Source organism: Carassius carassius, chromosome 39 (assembly GCF_963082965.1).
Source record: "Carassius carassius chromosome 39, fCarCar2.1, whole genome shotgun sequence".
Taxonomy (NCBI): Eukaryota; Metazoa; Chordata; class Actinopteri; order Cypriniformes; family Cyprinidae; genus Carassius; species Carassius carassius.
The window spans coordinates 22428109-22451027 of record NC_081793.1 but is presented as its reverse complement, the minus strand read 5'-3'; the positions used below and the strand labels follow the sequence as shown (position 1 = coordinate 22451027).

General features: G+C 36.2%; 3 protein-coding genes across 7 annotated transcripts; 1 reads left to right on the top strand and 2 right to left on the bottom strand.

Moving 5' to 3' along the window:
• Positions 1-1084: 1084 nt before the first annotated feature.
• Positions 1085-7775, bottom strand: LOC132121646 (synaptotagmin-15-like). Of its 2 annotated transcripts, XM_059531263.1 has the most exons (9): positions 7643-7775; positions 6162-6351; positions 4730-4872; positions 4336-4631; positions 3051-3221; positions 2732-2843; positions 2468-2647; positions 1845-2057; positions 1085-1749 (listed from the first exon to the last, which is right to left on the bottom strand). In XM_059531263.1, exons 1-8 carry the CDS (start codon positions 7647-7649, stop codon positions 1912-1914), a joined length of 1245 nt encoding a protein of 414 aa, XP_059387246.1. In that variant the 5' UTR covers positions 7650-7775; the 3' UTR covers positions 1085-1749; positions 1845-1911. The 2 variants fall into 2 exon arrangements, with proteins under 2 accessions (XP_059387246.1, XP_059387247.1); XM_059531264.1 differs by lacking the exon at positions 1085-1749 and having other exon boundaries at positions 1926-2057; positions 2468-2633.
• LOC132121644 (uncharacterized) lies at positions 7732-13654 on the top strand. Of its 4 annotated transcripts, none has more exons than XM_059531262.1 (3): positions 7732-7849; positions 9379-9475; positions 11538-13654. In XM_059531262.1, the coding sequence occupies exon 3, from the start codon at positions 11548-11550 to the stop codon at positions 12949-12951; it is 1404 nt and encodes a 467-aa protein (XP_059387245.1). In that variant the 5' UTR covers positions 7732-7849; positions 9379-9475; positions 11538-11547; the 3' UTR covers positions 12952-13654. The 4 variants fall into 4 exon arrangements, with proteins under 4 accessions (XP_059387245.1, XP_059387244.1, XP_059387243.1 ...); XM_059531261.1 differs by having other exon boundaries at positions 11535-13654; XM_059531260.1 differs by lacking the exon at positions 7732-7849 and having other exon boundaries at positions 9122-9475.
• A 3850-nt stretch (positions 13655-17504) lies between these two features.
• LOC132121094 (mitochondrial import inner membrane translocase subunit Tim23-like) lies at positions 17505-20098 on the bottom strand. The gene is made up of 7 exons (XM_059530274.1): positions 19720-20098; positions 19543-19601; positions 18946-19039; positions 18778-18862; positions 18326-18384; positions 18103-18213; positions 17505-17982 (listed from the first exon to the last, which is right to left on the bottom strand). Exons 1-7 carry the CDS (start codon positions 19823-19825, stop codon positions 17870-17872), a joined length of 627 nt encoding a protein of 208 aa, XP_059386257.1. The 5' UTR covers positions 19826-20098; the 3' UTR covers positions 17505-17869.
• Positions 20099-22919: the final 2821 nt, after the last annotated feature.

Genomic DNA, 22919 nt, shown 5'->3' with positions numbered 1-22919 from the left:
CTTCAAAGGTGCTCCACATTGCTGTGGGGTGCAAAAAGCTGCCACCAGACTGGACACCGCTTATCGAACTTTGTCCACCTAGGCAGTTGCCCAAAATTGTATAAAGTTATCAGATGCTCAGTGAAGAACATACTGGGAAAGAGGTATCTGAGGGCAGTAGTGCTTCATACCCTTTTGTGAGGCTTTATCGTAGTGCATTTGGACTCATAATAATAATGAACATCTGAGGTGGCCTAAACTGGTGATCTGGTGTGAACCATGTCCCAACATTTAAGGAGTTCATTTCAGCCATTCGTAAACAAGAATGGATCTGGAGACACAAACATAGAATATAATTGCCAACATTTTCCAATAGCTCAGATGTCACGTCTGAATGAAGTTCCACCTGAAACCGAGGGTACCAAACAAGAGCCAAAATCACAAGCCAGATCACTAGACATGTTGTGTCCAGGCAGTTTAAGTCCTATAGATCTACGCTGACTGTACATAGAACATAGAACAGGTGGACGCTGAGCTGCAATCTGCTAGCCTTTCTGAACTCTGTGATTAGTCCATAAGAGGCCTTACAGTAGTGGATTATCCAGACCCAGCAGCTACACACACCAAGGGAAATAGATTAACAGATGAAAATTGTGTCTTATGTTTACAGTCTTTGGGTCCAAACACAGTCCAGGTTAAAGGAGACATACCTAATGTACCAAATTTGAGCAGTGTTACACATAATTGGGTTTTAAATTTCATTATGGATTAAAAACTGCAAAAATAACCATGTACAAAACCCCTGTCAAACTGACTTAAATCCATATTACATGCATGTAGGTTTAGTTGAGGAAAGGGGATTTCACACTGTCTGCAGGGTTTCCTCAGACATGGAAAATTCGGAAATATTAAGCGATTATTAGGATTATTAATATTGTATGACTAGATTTAGCTATTGTGTAGTTTGCTACACTACTATTCAAAAGTTTGGGGTTGTTAAGATTTTTATTGTTTTTGAATTTTCTCGCCAAGGTTTTCTAAATTTGATCAAAAATATAGTAAAAACAGTCATATCATAACACATTTTTACATGTTAAAATAACGGTTTCTAATTTAGTATTTTAAAAGTAGTTTATTCCGTTGATAGCAAAGCTGAAATTTCAGCATCATTACTCCAGTCTTCAGTGTCACATGATCCTTCAGAAATCATTCTAATATGCTGATTTGCTGCTCAAGAAACATTTCTCATTATTATCGTCATTTAAAACAGTTGTGCTGGTTAACGTTAATGTTTTTTCAAGATTAGTTCATAAAGTTAAAAGAACAACAATTATTTGAAGTAAAATGTTTTTTTAACATTATAAATATTTTTACCGTCTCTTTTGATCAATTTAGTAATTTACAGATCCCATCTTTTGAATAGTAGTATATGTCCAATTAGTGAGTGAATAATTATTTTCAATGAATTAATCAAACCAGTCCACAAATTGGTCTGAACAATTCAGTAACAATCACTGCGACCCTACATAAGAATAAATAGGATTGAAGTATGGATGGATAGATGCAAATCTAATGAATCCAAATGAAAAAAAAACTTTATCTATTAATCCATAAAAAAGAAATATTAAAAAAAATGGAAATTCATGGGTTAAAAATGTGAAAACCCTGTGGTACAACTGGACTGTATTTTTACTTCATGCATCAAACCACAGTTGTTCTGATGGGACTTTGAAGAGCAAACTGTTTAAAATGATGTAATTAAATGCAAACCTCATTCACAACTTGCTATCAATAAAGTTGTTTAATTCAAGTTGATTTTCTGACATCAGTCTTGTACTGAAAAAATACTTAAAACCGTAAAAGACAAGAAAAAAGGCTATTATTGTTTTACAAAGAGAGGAGGACGCTGGCATTGAGTTTGTTGCGTGTTGTTCACTGAAGTTCCTGTGTGTCAGCGGATCCCAGCGGGTGCCATTGCCTGACCAGCTCCTGTGGTTTGCTGACCATGTCATTCCAGTGTTCCAGCTCTCTGCCCCTCGCATACATGAACGGCCCAATGACCACAATGCCCAACAACACTGCCAGTACAGACAAAATATGACTGAAATATATGACAAAAATGACTGAGTACAGATGCAAAGGTAACAAATTGTTTTAATGGTGCATTAAGAAAACTCTAATATCTGAGACCACTGGTGAATGAGCTTGTATGTTTAAATAATTTATATTTCCGTATTATTTTAGCAGTATAACAGTTTGAGTGAGTTTAATTACCATCAGTGTAAAAATTTAATTAGTGACCTAAAAATAGTGCAGAATATTAAATATATATACATATATATATATATATATATATATATATATATTACTATTTAGGTTTCTTTTTTTTCAGTTTTAGTTAGAGTTCAGTTTTAGTTCTTAGCTTTAATGATAATACATGTTTTTTAGTGGTGCCCTGTCGCCTTGGAAATGATTGACTGACAGTTACCAGGTTCCTCTGTGCTGGGCTGCTGGAGCTGTAGGGTCAGACAGGCTGTGTCCAGCTGTATGGGGAGGAGTCTGAAGGTAAGCCTCTCATTAAAGGACGGATTATTTCCTTTCGCCACAGTGGTCCACTTGTTCCTCACTACATGAGTATGTATCTTCAGAGAGACCTGGGCGCACACACCTGTACCATCATTTTACATGTAAGTTAAAGATGCACAAAGACGTATAGTCACTGTACATTATTTTTTATTACACTGTTTCTCACCTGAATCACTGCAACACTGCAAACCCCGGGCTCGTAGAACAACCACAGTGAGGCGGTGTAGGGACTGATTGTAGTTCAAAGACACCTGGATGTCACCATTTTTTGAAAGGGGCTATAACAGCGGTAATAAACACACATTAGTACAGCATTCTTTTCACCCTCACTGACAAATCTGAATGGCTTTCTTTCTTTTGCGGAAAATTCTTATTTTGTTCCACAGAAGAAATTCATGCAGGTTTGGAAAGACATGAAAGTGCATAAATGATGACAGAATTTTCATGTCTGAGTAAACTATTCCTTTAATATTAAAATGTCATACTTGATCACTTTCACTGTCCAGATCCCTCCACTGTACTTTTCCTGCCGTCTCCTTTAGTTCAGAAAGTCTGAGGGGGATCATGACTTGACCTACAAGATGGTGCTTCTTCTGATGGACCACAGTGTACATGTTCATTTTCAGAGAGCACTGGTCAATGCAGCCATTAGACACCTGTTAGAAGACAGAGGAATCAGGTAACAGACCTTATTCTGACTGTACCGTTCAAATGTTTGGGCTCATTTAGTTATTTGGAAAGAAATTATTACTTTAGCAAGGATGCATTAAAGTGATCAACTGACAGTAAAGATATTTATAATGTCAAAACTATTCTATTTCAAATATATGCACTTTTATTTGATATTTTGATTTTGATATTTGAACTTACTATTCAGCAAATAGCCCTGATATAAATGTATCAGTTTCCCTAAAAATATTAAGATTAAGTATTGATAATAATGGGAAATTATTGAATTGAATTTGATTTTATTATTATTATTATTTCTTATATTTTATTTTATTTTATTTTATAGTTAATCTAAATGATAATTAAATGTTTCCTTGGGAACTAGTTGAATGAAAATATTCAAATTATAATAGTTATAATTATAATTTATAATATAATAGTTATATAATTTTATTTTATTTCAGTTAACAATTATTTTATTTCACATGACAAAAAAAAAAAAAAAAATCATGGTTTTAGTTCTTGTCAGCTATAATAACCTTGTTGAGCACCAAATCAGCATATCAGAATGATTTCTGAAGATTCATGTGAAGCTGAAGCCCGTAGTAATGGCTACTGAAATTCAGCTTTGCCATTGGAGGAATAAATTACATTTTAAAATATATACAAATAGAAAACATGAATTTTAAATTGTAATAATATTTCACAGTATTGCTGATTTACTGTATCTTGTTTTGAATAAGATGCATTAAATAACATTTCACAAACATTAAAAAAAAGTTTTCTTACTAACCCTAACAATGTGGTAATGATCAACAGTTCTGAACCCAGAACATTCCTCTAATCTAAGTGCTTAGAGGAATGAAACAGAAAACCTGCTAGCAATGGCCAGTAGATGGAGACATCAACTATGAAATGTCTTCTCTAACTTCAAGAAGTTTCTCCATTAATTAGAATAAAATTGTTTTTGAAAATTAATTCACAAACAAATAATGAAGCTTAAGTTCAGAGCACTTGAATTTTCACATAATGAGGAAGACTGATAATGTACCCACATACAGTGACTTAGATTGCTGATGTTTATCAGAAGAGACTCTCTACCTGAAACACAAAGGTGTCATTGAACTGTGGATGACAACCTTTCCGCCGTGCTTTGGCTTGACGGTGTCGTCGATCATCAGATGGCAACAGCTGCAATTTTACTAGTGTGACATTACCCTGGCACTGAACGGGCAGGTTAGCGGCACGGAGCAGAGACACCACCAGCTGCTCTCTCTCCTGCTGGTACCGCAGAGCGAACCACAGACGAACAGCTGAGCCATCGGGAAGGGCCCATTCACTGGGTTCCTCTGGGAGCTCGTACAGGTCTGGTCTTATGCTGCCAAGGGGGAACCAACCTCGAGAACCACATTGAGCAGAATGAGAAACAAATAGTCAAAACATTCTCTTTATACTTTCTCTGTATCATCGTTTCTGATGTCTAATGCTGACATACTCCCTACTGTTACAGAGCCTCGCTGGGTGTGTAGATCTGGGTGGAGTTCCCATTCCTCGGTATACTCTCTTTCCTCTTTCTCCTCGTTTGGTTGGGGTGTTCTCTTGAATCGAGGAGGCACAAAGAAAGGAAGATCACCTGAGCTGTGAAAATTCAAAGAGAACAATGTGCAGATGCACTTCAATCCACATTCCAACGGAAATTTCATAAGAGATGTGCCAGATATCACATTTTACTTTATTAAAATGTGATATTTAAAAATATGTATTTATTCTATTTATTTCATTTTATATTATTTGTTTACTTATTATGCTTATTTACAGATGTCACACATTTCACATTATTATTGTATTTATATTTATTTATTTTGTTATATTTTATATTATTTCTTTACTTGTGTTTATTTTAAATTTATTTACAAATAAATGTTTATATCTGCATATATAAAAAAACACAATAAGTAAATAATAAATCTATAATAAATAACATTTTATTATATTTTTTCATTTTATTATTTATTCACTTATGTCTATTTATTTACTTATTGTTTTTATAGATATATATATGTTTATTTTCTTAATTACACTTTCATATCTGCATATAATGTGTATTAGAATAAATAAAAATGAATAAATATATTATTTCTTTACTTGTGTTTATTTTAAATTTATTTACAAATAAATGTTTATATCTGCATATATAAATAAACACAATAAGTAAATAACAAATCTACAATAAATAACATTTTATTATATTTTTTCATTTTATTTTTTATTCACTTGTCTATTTATTTACTTATTGTTTTTCATATATATATATATATATGTTTATTTTCTTAATTACACTTTCATATCTGCATATAATGTGTATTAGAATACATAATAATGAATAAATATATAATGCTAGAATAATAATCTTTAAGAAAGTAATATGAATTAATAATAATAATTAATAATAGAAATTTACTTGGGATATACAAACAAATATGACCAGTGAATAAAGAATTAAATAAATAAATATAATAAACAGATATAAAAATGTGTGACGTCCAGCACATATCTATCTTATGACATGAAGAATTTGTTACAAAACCTGTTGAAGGATGAAGACATGAAGAACATGAAGGATTGGCTACGAAAGCCTGTACTGCTAGAGGAAATGTATTCATGCTCACAAAACGTTATTGTAATACAATAAAAATATTATAGAAACGTAATTTTCTGTACAGTTGCTTTGCAATCATTTGTATCGTAAAAAGCTCTATACAAATAAACTTAATTATAATCCCTGTGACATCTAGTCTCCCGTACATTACTGCAAAAAATTAAATGAATGGGATGTATTTATTCAATTTGTTTCACCTTACATTGCAGTGATACTGTTTACATCTTGTGTTATTGTCATTTCTAGACAAGCAACAACTGTTATTTACCCATAGCTGCTGCTCTGTGATGTCTGAAGCACTGGAGTGGTGCATCGTGGGATTGTGGGGGTGGCAGGTATCAGTCCCCTGTAGAGCTCTTGAGTTCGTCTCTTCCTCCACAGTAGATACACTGATAGGCCAAACAGCAGCAGGAAGAGAAATGCTGCTGACAATCCACAAGCCAGCGCTACAAGTGGATCTAATGGCACAGACACAAATCAAACTCAGCAGCTGGTCACCCTCCCCTCTCATTCAGTGTATCATACAACAGAGAACATGGCTTTGCATTAACTAAACCTGCTGTGTGACACCGCTGGACAGTCTCTTTCTCTCATGACTTTTAAATAGATGTGTCAAGTGTCTTGTGTCAACACACTTTAGTGGAGACCTGCATGTAAGAGGTGGCGCGCAGTGTGTTTTTGCGGCTCAAGAAACACAACATTTCTAGAGCAACAACCTGTTTTCTCCTTTACTGTAGGGGATTTACTGCAGCCACCTGGAGGAATACAGTGCGAGTGAACCAGAACTTCCTAACAGGTATTGTAGTTCATTTAATACAGCACATAGTTCAGAAATTAAAAGTGAAATAAACTCTTCAAAATGATATATATAATTCTGTGCTTAGGCCATTTAAATAAGGATTTAAACACTAATTAAATTTAAGCGACAGACTTAACATTATCGTATTATTGTATGAAAAGAAATATAATGTGCGTGTGTGTGTATAAGAAAAACTACACACTCACATATTCAGTTCATGTATGTACTGTATATATGTGTGTTTTGTTTTTCTGATTTTATGAGAAAAAAGTAATTTTAACACATATTTAACAAAAAATCTGAAAATCAGTCTATAATGTTTAGCTTGTTTGTTTACTTTTACATGTAATTAATATACAGGTGCGTGTTTAAATATGAGATACTCACACCCATGTCATTCCAAATCGGTATGGATTTCTTTCTTCTGTGAAACATAATAGATGATATTTTGACAAATGTGTGGTGAAATGTCCTTTTAAATAAGCTTTTGACATGCACAATGGTTTCTCAGATGGTAACTGTAAGCTAAAAGGGAAACCGTGTATGCCTTTAAGCAGTTTTATTAGCATTCTCTCATAATTGTGCATCCTAAGGGCACTTTGCCTCACTGGTCAATAATTGTTCAATTGCACATGAAGATTATTAGTGTACAGGGGTCACCCAACTGCTCAGCAGTGTCTAATAGCATACCACATTAGCACGCATAGAAATACATGTTGCTATGGCAGCACTGGACCCTCATGTCTGATAAAGAAAGCTTTAGTGCAACTAACACACATAGAACATAATAATGTGTCTGGCACAACTTATTTTAAATAGCATTAGATGATCAAATATTTGCAGCCTGGTAAAACAAACAATATCGTCTGTTTGTCCACTATAACATAATAATATGTAAAACAGGTCTCAAGTATAGTTTGTACAACAGCTTCCGAAAATCCTCTACTCACCAGCCATGGATGGCCACAACTCCTAACTTAATAAAGTCTCTCTTTCACTCCAGCAGAGTCAGTGTGAATCACCGATCACCGGTTTCTCATTTTCCCAAAGACTGTCTCATGGGCGCTCTTCCTGATGTCTAACTGAGAGTAAGCAGTGTCTTCTGACAACCCTGTCACCCTATAGCGGGGTACTACAGTCCCCCTGAGGCTTCCCAGGTTAGTTAATCAACACCGTAAACTGGCTCAAGCAAGTGAGCGATATGAACTCTGCCAGTTGCAGTATTTATTTCCAAACAAGCACAAAACCTTATCCAGTCCAGTAATCAAATTGTGACTATTTACAGGTAATTAGCAAGCTAAAAGGAGTTATAAATAAAAGTGGTAATTGCTTAAAGCTAATCTGAAATGTTAAATTTAACAATAGATGTTACTTCTGTAATATGATTTGATCTCAGTGAATCAGCCACCACAGGGCTCATAGACTATGGTTTAATAACTTGAATGTTATGTTGTCCGCAGTAGCCTAGATTGCATTCACTAAGTGTTAATGAATAACTCTTGGAGAACAGGAGAAGTTTATCAAGGCTGTAATCAGGCAACATGCCTGCTGTTCCCACAATACCTCTAAATGTGCTTAACTTGCATTGAGTTTCTAGACATTTGATTGCAGTAAGAACACCTGTTACTTACTGTAAACTCAACCTCAGATACTGTAGCAGATACCTAAGTGAACTGAGTATAGTCCAATAAAATCTGATGTGTCAAAGTAACTAATGTTGGCTCTTGTCTGACAAGAGCTAGCTAGCAACAGTGCATGTTAGCACCTTAATGAAGTGCACGCTGGGAACCCAGTCCAGTTTACGATTTTATCAACAAAAATATTAATTTAGTTATTTATAAAATGGATTTAGTATGTAGTTATAAAATGGATTCAGCAAACTGCATTTTACAAACACTGCGCAACTAAGTTAGGATACAATGTTCATATTTTGCACCAATTTTCAGTAAATTGAATAAGCAGCAAACATTTGTTATACATATAAGATAATATATAGTAAGCATTATATATACTATTATATCTAATAATAAATAACAATTTCTGTAAGAAATAATAATCTTATCATGCACTGAAAGTGGACAATTTTGTCATAATTTTTTTTACTTACTTTCATGTCATTCAAGACTCTTACTTTCTAATATGAACAGGTGAATCTGAAAAATTAGTCACAGACATATAACATAATGGATTCCCGGCACCACAAGCCCTTCTTTCAAAGAGACTGTTTTCATTGTTCCCATGACAACTTAAAAAAAAAAGATAAGATGAAAATTCATCGGGCTCCTATTAAGCATGGCTGTTTCTATAGCAACAGGAAGAGAGAGGATGGATAAGTAAGCGGCAGGAGCTACGAGTGTGTGAGAATGAGCGTGTGTGTAAGAAATATAGACAGAGTATTTATTGTATTTGGAAGGATATCAGATTTTTTTTGTGACATCAAAATGATCTATCTGTTCTTCCTCTAAATCCTAACCTTCACCCCATACACACACTTTAACACAATTGTGTCCCCTCCATTGGGCACATAGCTCTCCTTGACTTCCCAGCATTTCTGTCTGTGTGCCTTTGCACCTCCTCCCCCCTCCACTGTGGATTTCCTCTCAGACAGGGAGCGTGTGGTGTGTAATCAGATGGCAACGAATGATAATCCAGCAATACACCTACTCTGTCTGTCCTGTTCACTTAGAGCTAAACGAGAGAGCAAGAGTGGAGGAGAGGAAAGAAGTGAAGGAGGCGGGAGCCGTCTGGGCAGAGGGGAAGGAGACGAGAGGGGGAAGTGGGAGGTATGTACGTGTGCATGTGTGTGCGTGTGTGTGTGTGTGTGTGTGTGTGTGTGTGTGGAGGGAGGTTGTTGACTTACCTGTGGCCATGAGGGAAATCACAGCTGTGTCTTCATAAAGCAAGGTCTGCTCAGTGTGAAAGGAAATGGTAAAATGAGGCTTTAAAAAATAGAAGTGAAGATGACAAGGAAGGAAAGACAAAGGTGACACAAGGCCTTCACTGTACCATGTATGTTTGCTAGAAAAAAACAAAAGGTGAGATTTTTCTTGTTTGATTTTCTTGTAGGGGATGAGAGTTTCACTGGAGTGTTTATATTTACATGTGTGTGTGTGTGTGTGTGTGTGTGTGTGTGTGTGTGTGTGTGTTACAGTCTGACACTAGTGCAGGTGTATGGTTGTCTACTACGATGGAGGTTAGACTGTGGGTTGAGGTGAAAGAGGAGGGTCTACAGTAAACACATTGTCTGTTATTTTTAGATGCAATGGGAAGATAAGTATCATGTTTTCCCATGATTTCTGTGGAGAGATAACATCTGCCATTCTGCTAGTGTTTCAGTCATTTGTACAGGTTATTTTCGAGATTTGGCCTGCTTTATTATTATTTATTTTTTTAAACACTCAAGAAATTATGTACTTCTCAGTATTAAATATTGTTGAATAACTGTAAGACAGTTATAACTGTAACGTAACTGTAATTTTAATTACTGTAAAACAATTTGAAAACTTATTGCACACTAATGCTACCCTGCAGATTCAAAAAAGTGCTTATGCAGGCCTATTTATTATAATTTTTTTAATAATTTCATTATAAAATATTCTTTGCAGATTTTTTGCAGTCTATGTGATGGATGAGGAACACTAGCTTTGATAACATGGGCTTTCAATTTGCACCAAACACCTTTTCTTGAAAACATGTGATCAATTATAGACAGTGCAAAAGTCTGTGACACACGTAGGTGAGGAAATCATAGTCAAATTCACTATAACACTTCAACAAACACACAAAGGATCAGAAATTTGTAGAACTTTGTGAATGTTGCATGTTCCAATTCTGCAGAAATCTGCTGCGCTTTCTTGAGAGTTCTGCATATGCATATTCTGTGTGGACAGCCTTGGAAGTTTATATTATTTATATGGTATAAATCAGCAAGTAGTCACTGGGAATAAAAAGATGGTGATGGCCTAATGATTAAAAATGTGTGCAGATAGCACTAAGTTTGCGAGGTTGCAAGGTTTACTCCTGTCAGTTCTGAAATGCCAGTGTCTTTGTGGCACTTAACCTCTGGTTGCTTCACAGGTAATATTGCTTTGCTTAGTCCACTGAAAGTTGTTTTAAAAAGGCACCTCGATGGCAAGTAAATACAACTCGAAGTGTGCCTTGAATAACTGTACAGATCAGAGTGTGAGTGTGCTGTACTTTGGAGTCAGCAGTAGGCTATGTGTGTGTTGACAGTAGGGAGTGACAGACCCAAAAGTGTCTCCCAAAAAATCTGCTGGAGTGGCTGAAGTGTGATGTAAACATGAACAGGCCTGACACACATTTACTCATTGCTCTCGAGAGTTCCTAAAAATGAGAAAAACACTCTTACAGTCATGATTTGCACCTTAAAGTATACATTTAAACCTACAGTCCTAATGGGACCATGTGCAGTGGAATCAGCCACCTGTGCTGGAGCACCATGTGGATTAATGTCCTTCTGAGAGGAGCTGGCATACCCATGTTGTAGCTAATGATCTTAAGACTGAAGTTGGGCTTATCCCTCTATAATCTAGTCAATCATTCAAGGGAGAGATACCTAGGGATCTCCCTGTCCTATTCAATTTAATCTTTGTGCAGTAAGGACAAAACAAATCTTAGCTTTATCTATCGTAAAAGTAAAGGTTTAAGGGTCTTTTTCAGATTCATCAAATTGAATGGATAGTAGACAACTAAGAATTGGTGTGCCTTTTTATCTAAAGAAACTTATAATTGTTTAAAATAAATAGTGTGAATAATTATGTTTTAAATAGGAATTTTATACTTTTCATAATTACTTTATAATTGTTTGTCCTTCTTTACCAGTAGATACTTCAATATGGAGGAAAGTCAACGACCTACATCTGAGATCTACCTCCCAAGCATCAGTCTTGGATCTGTGGACACTGAAACAGTGGAGGAGCATGAGCTGCCAATTATTTCTTTATCCAAAAGCTCAACAGAAATGGTGAGTGGGCCTCCTCAACGAACGGAGCTGGCATGGTACAGTCAGAACTTGCGAAAGAGCGCAAGCAGTGCAGCATGTACTCAAAGGCCTGTCAGTCTGGGTGGACCCTCGACGGAAGTCCCTGTGAATGTTTGTGACCAAGAACAGTGGAGCATGTGCAGTGGCAACAGTACCCCTGAGACTGTAATCTGGCATGGAGGAACTGCAAGATCCTGGAGCTTCATGGAGGACTCACCCAGAAGGACTCCAATGCAAGATCCACTCCTGGGGCAAAATCAGGTCCATAGTGGTGTGAAATGTGTGCCACACTCACCATCCACAAATAGGGATTTAAGGATGAAGGGTCTTGTGTGCAGAGAGGGATGTTGTCAATGTTGCAGACCTGCAGAGAACCTGACAGGATGCAGTTGTTGCAAAGCACCTTGTAGAATGAGTTCTTCGGGTCTTAGCAACAACTTCACACCACAGGGAGCGAATACAGAAGACAACGCTCAGAGCAACTGTGACAGCCATCATTTAACTGCATGCCATAGATCTACCTTTTCAGGACATATGATAAGCACTACCTGTTTGAGGAATACTTGCAGTGTTGTTCCATGCCCTGGGCATTTTATATCACGGCCACCTTGTGAAGGAAGCCCTTGTGCGGGACAAAGAACACTGCTCCATTCAGGCTTGCTTGGTTTTCCACCACTTGTGACCTCAGTCAGCGAGACCAGACTTGACAGCCGGAGTACAGGCCATTGCTGTGGATCCGAGTTAAGAGGGCAGAACTCTTCCTGCCTTAGACTAGACAGAACAGGCCAAACTGGCTTTAACAGGACAGTCAAAGATGCCACTACTATGACATCTGACCATGAGCTCAGAGATGTTGGTGTCCAGACTGTGTCTGATTCCCTTGCTTCCCCTCTTCCTCACATATTACCTGAAATTAGTTTGAGAGTGGATCCTATCTTGGACACATGTTTGACCGCGGAACACATGTGCCACAGGACCCCTGTGAAGGAGGTGGAATGGGATGCTGAGGGTATGACCTGGGAAGTGTATGGTGCAGCTGTGGACCCCGAAGAGCTTGGCCTAGCAATCCAAAGGCATCTAGAACTTCAGATCGAAGAGACTGCAGCTGCTGCAGCTGCGGTGGCTCAAACGGAAGACTCCATGGACAATGTCACTAGCCTGGCACTGCAGCCCAGGCAACGGAAGAAGAGCGAAGGCATTATAAGAACACTGCGCAGTTCAGCGTGTTGCTCTAACGTCAGTACTGTGGGAGACTAAAGTGATCAGTGAAGGGCCGGAGCTTGTCTTTTCAGTATGTGGATGTCTAGAAAAGGTATAACAGAAAGGTAAAGGCTTTTGCTTGAAGGTGGAAATGGATTGAAAATAGCTCTTTGCATACTGTATATATTTATTTAGCTAAAGCAAATTGTCCTTCAAATAATATCTCTAAATATTCCAAAGCCTTGTCTGTTTAGTGGAAGCTATTAAAGCTCCACTACTGAATCAGTAGAGCAGTGATGTTTGGAGTTACATTGCAAGCTAGCGTTGCATAGAGCTGCCATTCAAAGTTTACATATAATGGTGTGTTTCTACCTACCTTCACACATGGTCTTGTCCCTGTCTTGACCTCCAGTTTATCTTTTAGATACCCCCTTTGGCTTGAAATACCAAGCACTGAGTATTGTCTTTTTAATGCTTATTATAGGCTAAAAATGTCTGGTTGTACTTGTTGGATTTTGTCAAGCAAACAACAGATTACTGAACATTATCTAGGGATGCATTAAAATTAGTGGAACTCTTGGAAATCCTGAAGTGCTCCCTGGAGCAGATCTGAAGACTAGTTCTAGTCAGTCTATGTGCTAGCCCTCAAATTATGGTGGATTTAGATTTCTTTGTTTTCTGTTCTAACAGATTCATGATGTTAAACCCTTTATAGTCAATCATAATCCACCAGCACTAAATGGCAGAAATTTCAGTACAACTTTTAGTCAGTTATTTCTTGCCAGATTCTATGGCTATAGAAACATAATTTACAAACAACTATCAATTTACAACTATCTATGTTGTTACTGAATTCACTGATCTTGATGCAAATGGTGATTGGTCCAGTGGCGGTTTTGCCTGGTGGATTAGAGTGGGCTCAAGGCCAAAATCAATCCACAGAGCTAAAAATATGAATGCTCATGAGGTCTGTGGGTGTGTAAAGCTAGGTTCTTATCAGGGCTACTGATGATTAGCAAATATAGACTCAAGGTCAATGTTCCTGCACTTATATAGTACATTATTAGCTAAAACTAGGCCCCAGTCCTGGCACAGGGGCAGTCTCAATCAATTAAAAAAGTAAAACATGTACACTTTGATTCTGATGCCAAAATCTGACCTAAAAAAAAAGCAGAATCTCTCCACTATTTTCATGTCACAATATAAAAATGAAGAATATTTTGTGGTTGCATTCTGTTCAGAAACAGTGTGAGGGCAAAGACAATTATGGCCATTTTCACATGATTTTACATATTCATAAATCTTTTTTGTTATATAATTTAATTAATATTTATAGTTTGTTCATTATAATGTTAAAATATTAAAGTTCAAATGGTTCATATGACAATCAGAGTTTTTTTTTTTTTTTTTTTTAGTTTTTTTTATGTACAGACCAAAAGTTTGAACACACCTTCTCATTCAAACAGTTTTCTTTATTTTCATGACTATGAAAATTGTAGAATCACACTGAAGGCATCAAAACTATGAATTAACACATGTGGAATTATATATGGAATTATATACATAACGAAAAAGTGTGAAAAAACTGAAAATATGTCATATTCTAGGTTCTTCAAAGTAGCCACCCTTTGCTTTGATTACTGCTTTGCACACTCTGGGCATTCTCTTGAGGAGCTTCAAGAGGTAGTCACCTGAAATGGTCTTCCAACAGTCTTGAAGGAGTTCCCCGAGAGATGCTTAGCACTTGTTGGCCCTTTTGCCTTCTGTCTGCGGTCCAGCTCACACCTAAACCATCTCGATTGGGTTCAGGTCCGGTGACTGTGGAGGCCAGGTCATCTGGCACAGCACCCCATCACTCTCCTTCTTGGTCAAATAGCCCTTGATGCCTTCAGTGTGACTCTACAATTTTCATAGTCATGAAAATAAAAAAACTCTTTAAATGAGAAGGTGTGTCCAAACTTTTGGTCTGTACTGTATATCAGGATCACGTGCTATATCATGACTATATCTTATACAGAATCAGTCATGTTTTTGTGAAAGTTAGGGATTGTATTTAGAGCAATCTCTGTCAATAATGTTAAGATTATATTCATTTAAACAGCATATTATAGGTAAGTAAATGTGTATACAGAAACTCTGACCAAATCAACAATAGCCTGTAGTGTGCTGCACAAACTGCTTTTGTTTTTCTTTGCCAAAGCAATCTGATCTTTTTTTCTTTTTGGGACCACAGCATTGTGATTTAACATAATATAGATATTACTGGATCAACACCTTACAGTATGATGAAAACAAGCTTTATGTAGGCTTTACACTAATGTGTTTTAATATTGACAATACTGAATGTCTTGAAATGTATGAGCAACAATAAAGAGTTTTATAAAGTTTTATTTAAAACAATATTCTGTGTCTGTTATTTTAAAACAGTAAGTGTTGTTTATGTTAGAATAATTTGCCCTTAGACAATGGGATTTCTCACTGGCTCACTGGCAATGACATTTCTCTTTGTTTGTGAAGAACAAAAATGAGAACATGTCAGAAGTTCCTGTTAAAGTTAGTGAACTGTGTTCCAGTAGATTGCCCAGGACATTTCTATGGCTCTTTCATTGTAATTTTGACCAATTGGTTGATCAGGCACATTCCCTGGTACACACCCTGAGCAGGTGCTCCCTTCTGTTTTGTTTTCCTTGCTGTACCATATTTCACAGTTTGGAGTAAATACAACAGGTGAGCAGGGACACATCATAAACTAACATAATAAAACTCCATTCATTCTGAATATAGTCACATGCATATCGTAATTAATTTCTCAGCGTCTCCTGTCTTTAAATCTGCTCCACCAGAACGAAAAACTTAAGTAGGTTTCAGAGGCCATGTTGCATCTTTCTATTCTGGTTCTTATGCCCTCTGCTGGTAACAGGAGAAACATATTCACACTACACTATTACCAAATCACACAAACTATAATATAAAAACCTTTCCTATCTTGTACTCAAAGAAGTTTAGCTAAAGCTTTAAGTATAACTGTAAAACCTATTATGAAAATGAAGTGGTGTGTAGTGGTTTAATGTAGAGTTAAGAAGTTACATGCATATCTGTAAGGTACAAGCAAGCTATGAACAATCACCATTGTACCCATGATCAAGGCTCTTAACGTCACGTTGCTCCAAAGGGATTGTTACTGTAATGAGTGGACTGTAAGTCACTTAATGAGTGCTTACTAAAAACAGGTTCTGCTAATCTTTAATGAAATGACTATATAAACAACACAGATCAGTCATGATCCTGTTCATTATTAATCAGGTTTTTCCAAGGTATAATTTGGGTTCTGCAAGGTTTTGGAAAGCAACAAAAGGTCATGTGAAGGTCAGCACCTCTCCTCGTCCAAACAGCTATTAGCATGGCGTGATTATAAGGAGGTTACTATTTCTGGGCACAAATGGCACAGCATTACTCAAGGTACAACAAAAGAAGAAGTCACTTAAGCTTGTATTTATTTTTTTAGGTTTGGGCTAGAGGCAGTACACATTATGTTCATGTGTGTGGAAGGACTCTGATCCATAAGAACTGGGTTCTTTCTGCTGCTCACTGCTTTCAGAAGTAAGGCAAATCATCCGTTTATCACCTGTAGGATAGAACTTGCATTGGTTAAAGCTGCCACAGAAATTCAGACCAGTAACTCCATCCGCTATGCCTGCCTGCCGCGCAAGCAGATTAACCTAAAACCAGGGCACTACCGTTGGGTGACTGGCTTGGGGGACACAAGAGGTAAAATCTACATTCATGTATTAAAATTAGAACCTTTTGTAAAAGTTGGGTCTTGAAATATGATGGCTGGATTATTTATGAAATAGATCAAATGTAAAGAGTGTGCGGTAACCCGTACCGCACTGCAGTTTCTACAATGGAACCTGGTTTATTTTACATCCCTGAGGCAAAAACAATGTACTTTAACATTTTCTTAATATCACTGAATTAACAAAGGGAGGTGATCCACTTATCCAGAATATGGCTTTGGCATCTCTTCTTCCTCTGTAAATCTTAGGTGGGAAAGAAAATGTGGCACTTGCTGACGCGCTGAACCAAGCTCAGCTCCCAATCATTGGCTATAAGACCGGTCGACAGAAGAAGTTGTGGCGTCAAGTTATTAAATTTCACCTGTTGTGGGAGACTTTCTCCCTTAAGAACAGTCTAACTGCAGTGCTTTTCACTGAACAGTGCAGGGAATTTCCACAGGATGGACATTTATCCTTTATATTTTACACTTTTAGCCATGTGGCCATGGACATTCCTTCTGGAATTTTATAATTATAATCCATCTGCACTCATTGACTGTTGAAATCAAGGTTGATTTGCTTACAAATAAATAATTGATAAAAACTTTCCAAACTTTTTTTAATGTCATGGAATTTGAACATTGTTAAATTATTTTATTAAAGTTATTTTAAGTTTTTGATTTTTTATTTAGAGCTACGCGAATACAGGATGGTGTAGTGCTTAATCATCTAACTCCCAGAAAGGCCATTCATGCCCAGCAAACACAAATTTTGTATTACACACAGCTCAATTATTTTTAAATCCCTACAAAAAGCAAATGAAGAATCTCAAACTGTGAAAACTTGTATTTTATTATTGATGGTTTCAGAGAGTTTGATGGTTTGGTTTGTCAGCACTGACAAAATTCATCAATCCACAACGAGAACAGATAAAACCTCATGATTAAAGGATACGGAGTTCCTGTAACTTACACTAACAAAGACATCTACATGAATGACTGAAGTGACCAGTGAACACACCTGGAGGCAGTCTGGCTCTTCCATTTAAATATTAAATTTAATGAAACTCTGAAGAAGTCTGTACACGTGTGATGGTCCATGGGTTTCAAAAAGAAGAAATGGATGCAATTCCAAAAGGGGGTCATAAAAAAATTGGCTCAGAGTCAAAAGAAGTCCATGGTTTGAGCTCTCAGTCATCCTCAGTAATGTGAAGGTGATCTCCCCTTCAGGTGATCCCAGTTGTTGTAAAGAGCATACAGCCCTGACATGGCTAAACCAATGAGACCTCCTCTGGCAGCTCCTTTGAGTCCAGCTGAAAAAAATAAATATAAATGTATATACAGTAAATAAATACAATACATATTATGTTGATTAAATTAAATCAGTGATAGCCATGATATTTAGCACTTAAGCTAATGTCACTTTTCCTCACCTGTGGATTTAAAAAGAATCCCTGTTAATGTTCCAGCTGCTACTGTGTTGAGATCATCCTCTGCGCCCCTGGCCTTCTCAATGGCCACACCAAACACACTATACAAAAGAGCTGTTGAGAAAGAGAAACCAGCATTTTATTATTCACGAGTCTCTTCAATTAATTACACAATCGATTGTGATATTCTTTTACACAAGCTGTTCGAATTCAATGCATTTCTTACCCACAGATCCTAGTGTGTTCGCCCATGACGCGCCATGTCTTGTGACCATGTTCAAAATTCTGACAGAACATAACAAATGTCGGTATTACAGTAGAATTATGGGTGATCAACAATGGATAAACAGTTTTAGTCAATATAACTTAAAATACATACTGATGCACCAAAAAATGTTTTTTTAATGGAAACCACAAAAGTTAAATTAAAGTTTTAATTTAACCAGCAACTAAAAAAATATGCAGAAATAAAATTTAAATTCAAAATGCTCTTCAGGATGTTGTGTTCGCAGGTAATAAACCAGTCGTAATAAAGTTTCAGAAGCACTAACTAACAAAAAGTGCCTAGTCAATGATTTCAAATGTATCAGCGACTGATATTCGAAAAGATCCTAACTGAATTTTCTATATGGTAACTTAAATCATTTCTGATCAAAGTTTAAAGGAGCAGATACTTACTGTACGTTTCTGGGTTTTGACCAAGGCATGCCTCTAGTTTCTGTCAGGCCCATTCGGAGGCCATTAAGTGTCCCAAAAGCAGCGCCTTTAAAGAAACAAACAACAGATAAAATGGATGATGATTAAAGAAAAAGGACTGATCAAGTTCTGTAAAGAGACAGGCCTCACCTGTTATACAGCATCCCCCGATGGTGAAGAAGGCCAGCTCAAACCGACCACGGGTTTTATTCGCCCCGGTTGGCAAGATAAACTCATCTGTGTCCTAAAAGTAAAATGTAAAGGGTTTTTATGTTATTATTATTCCAATATCATAATTTATTTGTAATTACTTGTATAAACAAGTGAACATAATATAATCACAGTAGCATACATTAGGGAATGGGACAACTAATAAAGGCAGATTGTAATAAAAAGTTATAATTATATTCTCAGGAAAACTAATGTTTTTCACAAAATATTATACAATTAATTAATTTCAGTTGGTGGCCAAAATATTTTTATTATTATTAATTTCCTTTTTTTTTTTTGCATGTTACCATTGCCTTTTGCTGTTTAATTAATTGTTTGGGGTTTCATAATTAATTAACCATTTAATTTGACATTAATTAACCAGTAGCAAGTTCTTATTATGACACCTTACCCTTTATTTTAGTCCATTCAGCCTCTAACACGTGTTTGACCGTCAGTTCATAAAACAAGACTCAATTCTACCACGGAAACCTTTAAATAGGTCTGAAACGTAACTACCGACTTACAGAAACTCACCTGTACAAGGTAACGAGGGTCAACATTGAGGTAGGGTGAGAGAGGGCTCATACCAGTCACTGAAAATGAGAAATAACTTGTCATTACACATGATCAAAAATTAATAGACACTCAAAGTAACTAACCTGACCATAGTGTGAATCAGAGTAAACATTCGCCTCACACTGTAGCACTTACACGGCACTCCTGCCAGCTCAGTATTTGAATACTCAGGAGTTCCTCCACCAAAAAGGCTCCCGAGTCCCCCTTTAAATCCTCCTGATGCCGGTGTGTTAGTATCCATGTCTTCAGAGATAATACACAAAACTGTCTTGATTGACAGACGACTTCTTTACAGGCCCGCGTCAAAATGATGGACGTTAACGACCCCAAACGATCTGCTTTATCGACAGTGTTGTGCTGTATACTGTCTGTTGACAATCCTACACAGATGTCACTGCGCTGAGTTGTCAACTGTTGATGTTTGATAATTAGACAGTTTTCAGTCTCTGACCGAGCGATTCCGCATTTGACCTCCACATGCCGCCTTACCATAAAGTGAAACGACGCTAGTGACGTAACACTGCCGTAAAATTACTCGCGTGATTGCTGAAGATTTCATCAAATCAGTAATATATTCATCATGTATTACAATATAATATTAACAAATATTAGTTTGCTAAAATGAAATAAATTATATCGATATGAAAAGTATGCGATATCGTCCTGAGGCTTTTGGCCTTTGAAAGACCTCAACGGTCCTGACAGTTGCTAACGAAATCCTTGTTGCGAAAGGAATATTTATTTTTATTTGTTTGTTTGTTTATTTATTTATTTTCAGAACAAGAAAAATATATACAAGCTTAATTAACATGCATGACAGTAGCACAATAAATTAAAACAGATCAAGAAAAAACATTATGGGAGTGAAATGAAAGTAAACATGTTGCTGTCAGAGGTCAGTACTTGATGTGTATCAAAAATACATTTGAATTCTTATATGAATTGAGTTTTTATGATTAAAAAGGCAACAACAGAAGAGAAACAACTAAAAACGTAAAACTATAATTACAGTAAATTATACAAAGATGTATCACAGTAGAGGGCTATAAAATAATTTCTAATAATAATAAAATAATAATAATAACATTTATTTATTTTTACAATAATTTATTACTACTACTAATATATATATTTAATTTATATGTAAATAAATTAATATAATATCCAATTCTGGTGTTATGATATCCTGTTTATACAGCTACTTTGATATGTGATGTTAATTTTATGGGTAACAGCCATAATTGTTTAAAATGACAATTTATTTTATTTAAATGATTCAGTTTTAATTTTTTATACTGTATGTTGGATATGGTTGGAGAAGAAAATGCTCACATAAAGTAAAAAAAAATAATTTCCCTGACTCTCTGACGCCAGTGATGACGCTTTCCCACTAGATGGCAGACGAGGACAAGTTTCAAAAGGTTTCTGGCGGACTATTTTGACTGTTTTTTAATAGTTGGTTAAGATTTTTCTTCTGCTTCTTAACTGATTTGTAAGTTTGGGTGGGGGAAAGGATCTACCTCTCACGGAATCGTGTGCCACAATAAAGCATGTCCCGTGATGCATTCTTGAAAGCACAAATGGTTGTTTAGCACCATAAAGGCTGTTCTGATTCTCACATGAGATTTAAGAGGAATTCGCCGTGTGAGACGATGCTGAAGCAGAATTCTATCACCATAGCTAACTTTTTTCTGTCTCTTTCTATTCCACCCCTTGAGGTGGGGAAATAACGTTTGCCATTGTTGTCATTCTGTGAGCTCAGACTTCCTGGCATCCACACTAAATTACCCAGGGCTTTCTGTGGGAGCAGAAATGGCTCACTGTTCCCCAACAAAAAGACCATTCACAATCAGTGGAAGGCCTCCTATAGACAGCCCAAAGTGCTGAAGAGACCCAGAGGCAGCCGAATAGAGACAGGCACCCCAAGGAACGCTGGGACATGATCGTGATGTCATAATGGATTCATCTCACAGAATATCTTTTAATCATGCTTATGTTTTATCATCACGCTTCGTTGTCAGCCTTATATTCAGAGTTTGTGCCAAGGCTCAAACACAATAACGTTGAACACACACAATAAACTCCAAAAGGACCCCAAAGGGGGTGTGTTACCATGGAGATATGAAAGCTGCGCAGAGCCTCTGTTCCTTAAACTATTTTTTTGGAGATGAGAGGGGAGACAAGAGGGGGTGGGAACTTCATCTGAAACCTTTCAGATGAAGACTTTAAAGTCATCATGCTTTTTTTCTCATAAAGAGTAAACAACAAGCAAAGCACATGTTGCTTGCTGAACAAAATTCATAAAAATCATCCATATGTCTATGTGTGTGTGTGTGTGTGTGTGTGTGTGTGTGTGTGTTCATCTTAAGTAAGTTCAGAATAATTACTTTTTTATGTTTTTTGAAACATAAAAATATGCTCTTCAAGGCTGCATTTATTTGATCAAAAACAGTACAGCAATAATATTATGAAATATTGTTGTAGAAACTCATACATTTTTCACAATTATTTTTTTTCAGGACATTAAGAAATTGTATTCAGCAAGGACAAAAAAAAATATTAAGCAGCAAAAACTGTGTTCAGCATTAATTTAATATATATTAAAATAGAAAACAGTTCTTTTAAAATGTAATACAATTTCACAATATTACTGTTTTTACTTTATTTTTGATCAAATAATTGCAGCCTTTGTGAGAATGAGATTAATAAGAACAAAATCATTACAATAATTAAAATCTTAATTATTATTGTATATACATGTATTAGTAAATATACACATAGTAACTATAAAATATATTTTATTATAACAAACTGTGAGTGTTGATATAGGTAAATTATTATTAAAAAAAATTTTCAGAAGTTTCAAGAAGAAGACTTTAAAGCCATCACGTTTTTCACAAGCATGACTCACACTGTCGCTGTTTGAGATTCATGTCAAAATAAAGTCACCTATTATTGGCTGGATCAGTGGCTTATGACCTAGTGGCATTTTGAAGTGAAGTTCTCGGCACTTAATCCTAAATTTATTTAAGGCACAAAGAGCCCTAAACAGTGTTCTACTTTGTTATGCTTTCATGTTATGGTCAAATGTAACTTGACAGGCTCCTGGAAAACACTGAAGATTCACTGTGCTAGCTTCTTCTCACAAACAAGAGTTAAACAAAATCACCTGGTTTAAAGTCTCTGGAAACTTGGTTTACACCCAAACTCAACAGTTGCCCCTTAATGTGGATTTGTTTCATTAAAGCCCAGCTGACACTCGCAACAGATTTACGTATGCTTTATAATATCCCAGATACAAAGTAAAATCCAAGAGCTATAGTTGTCCCTTGGCT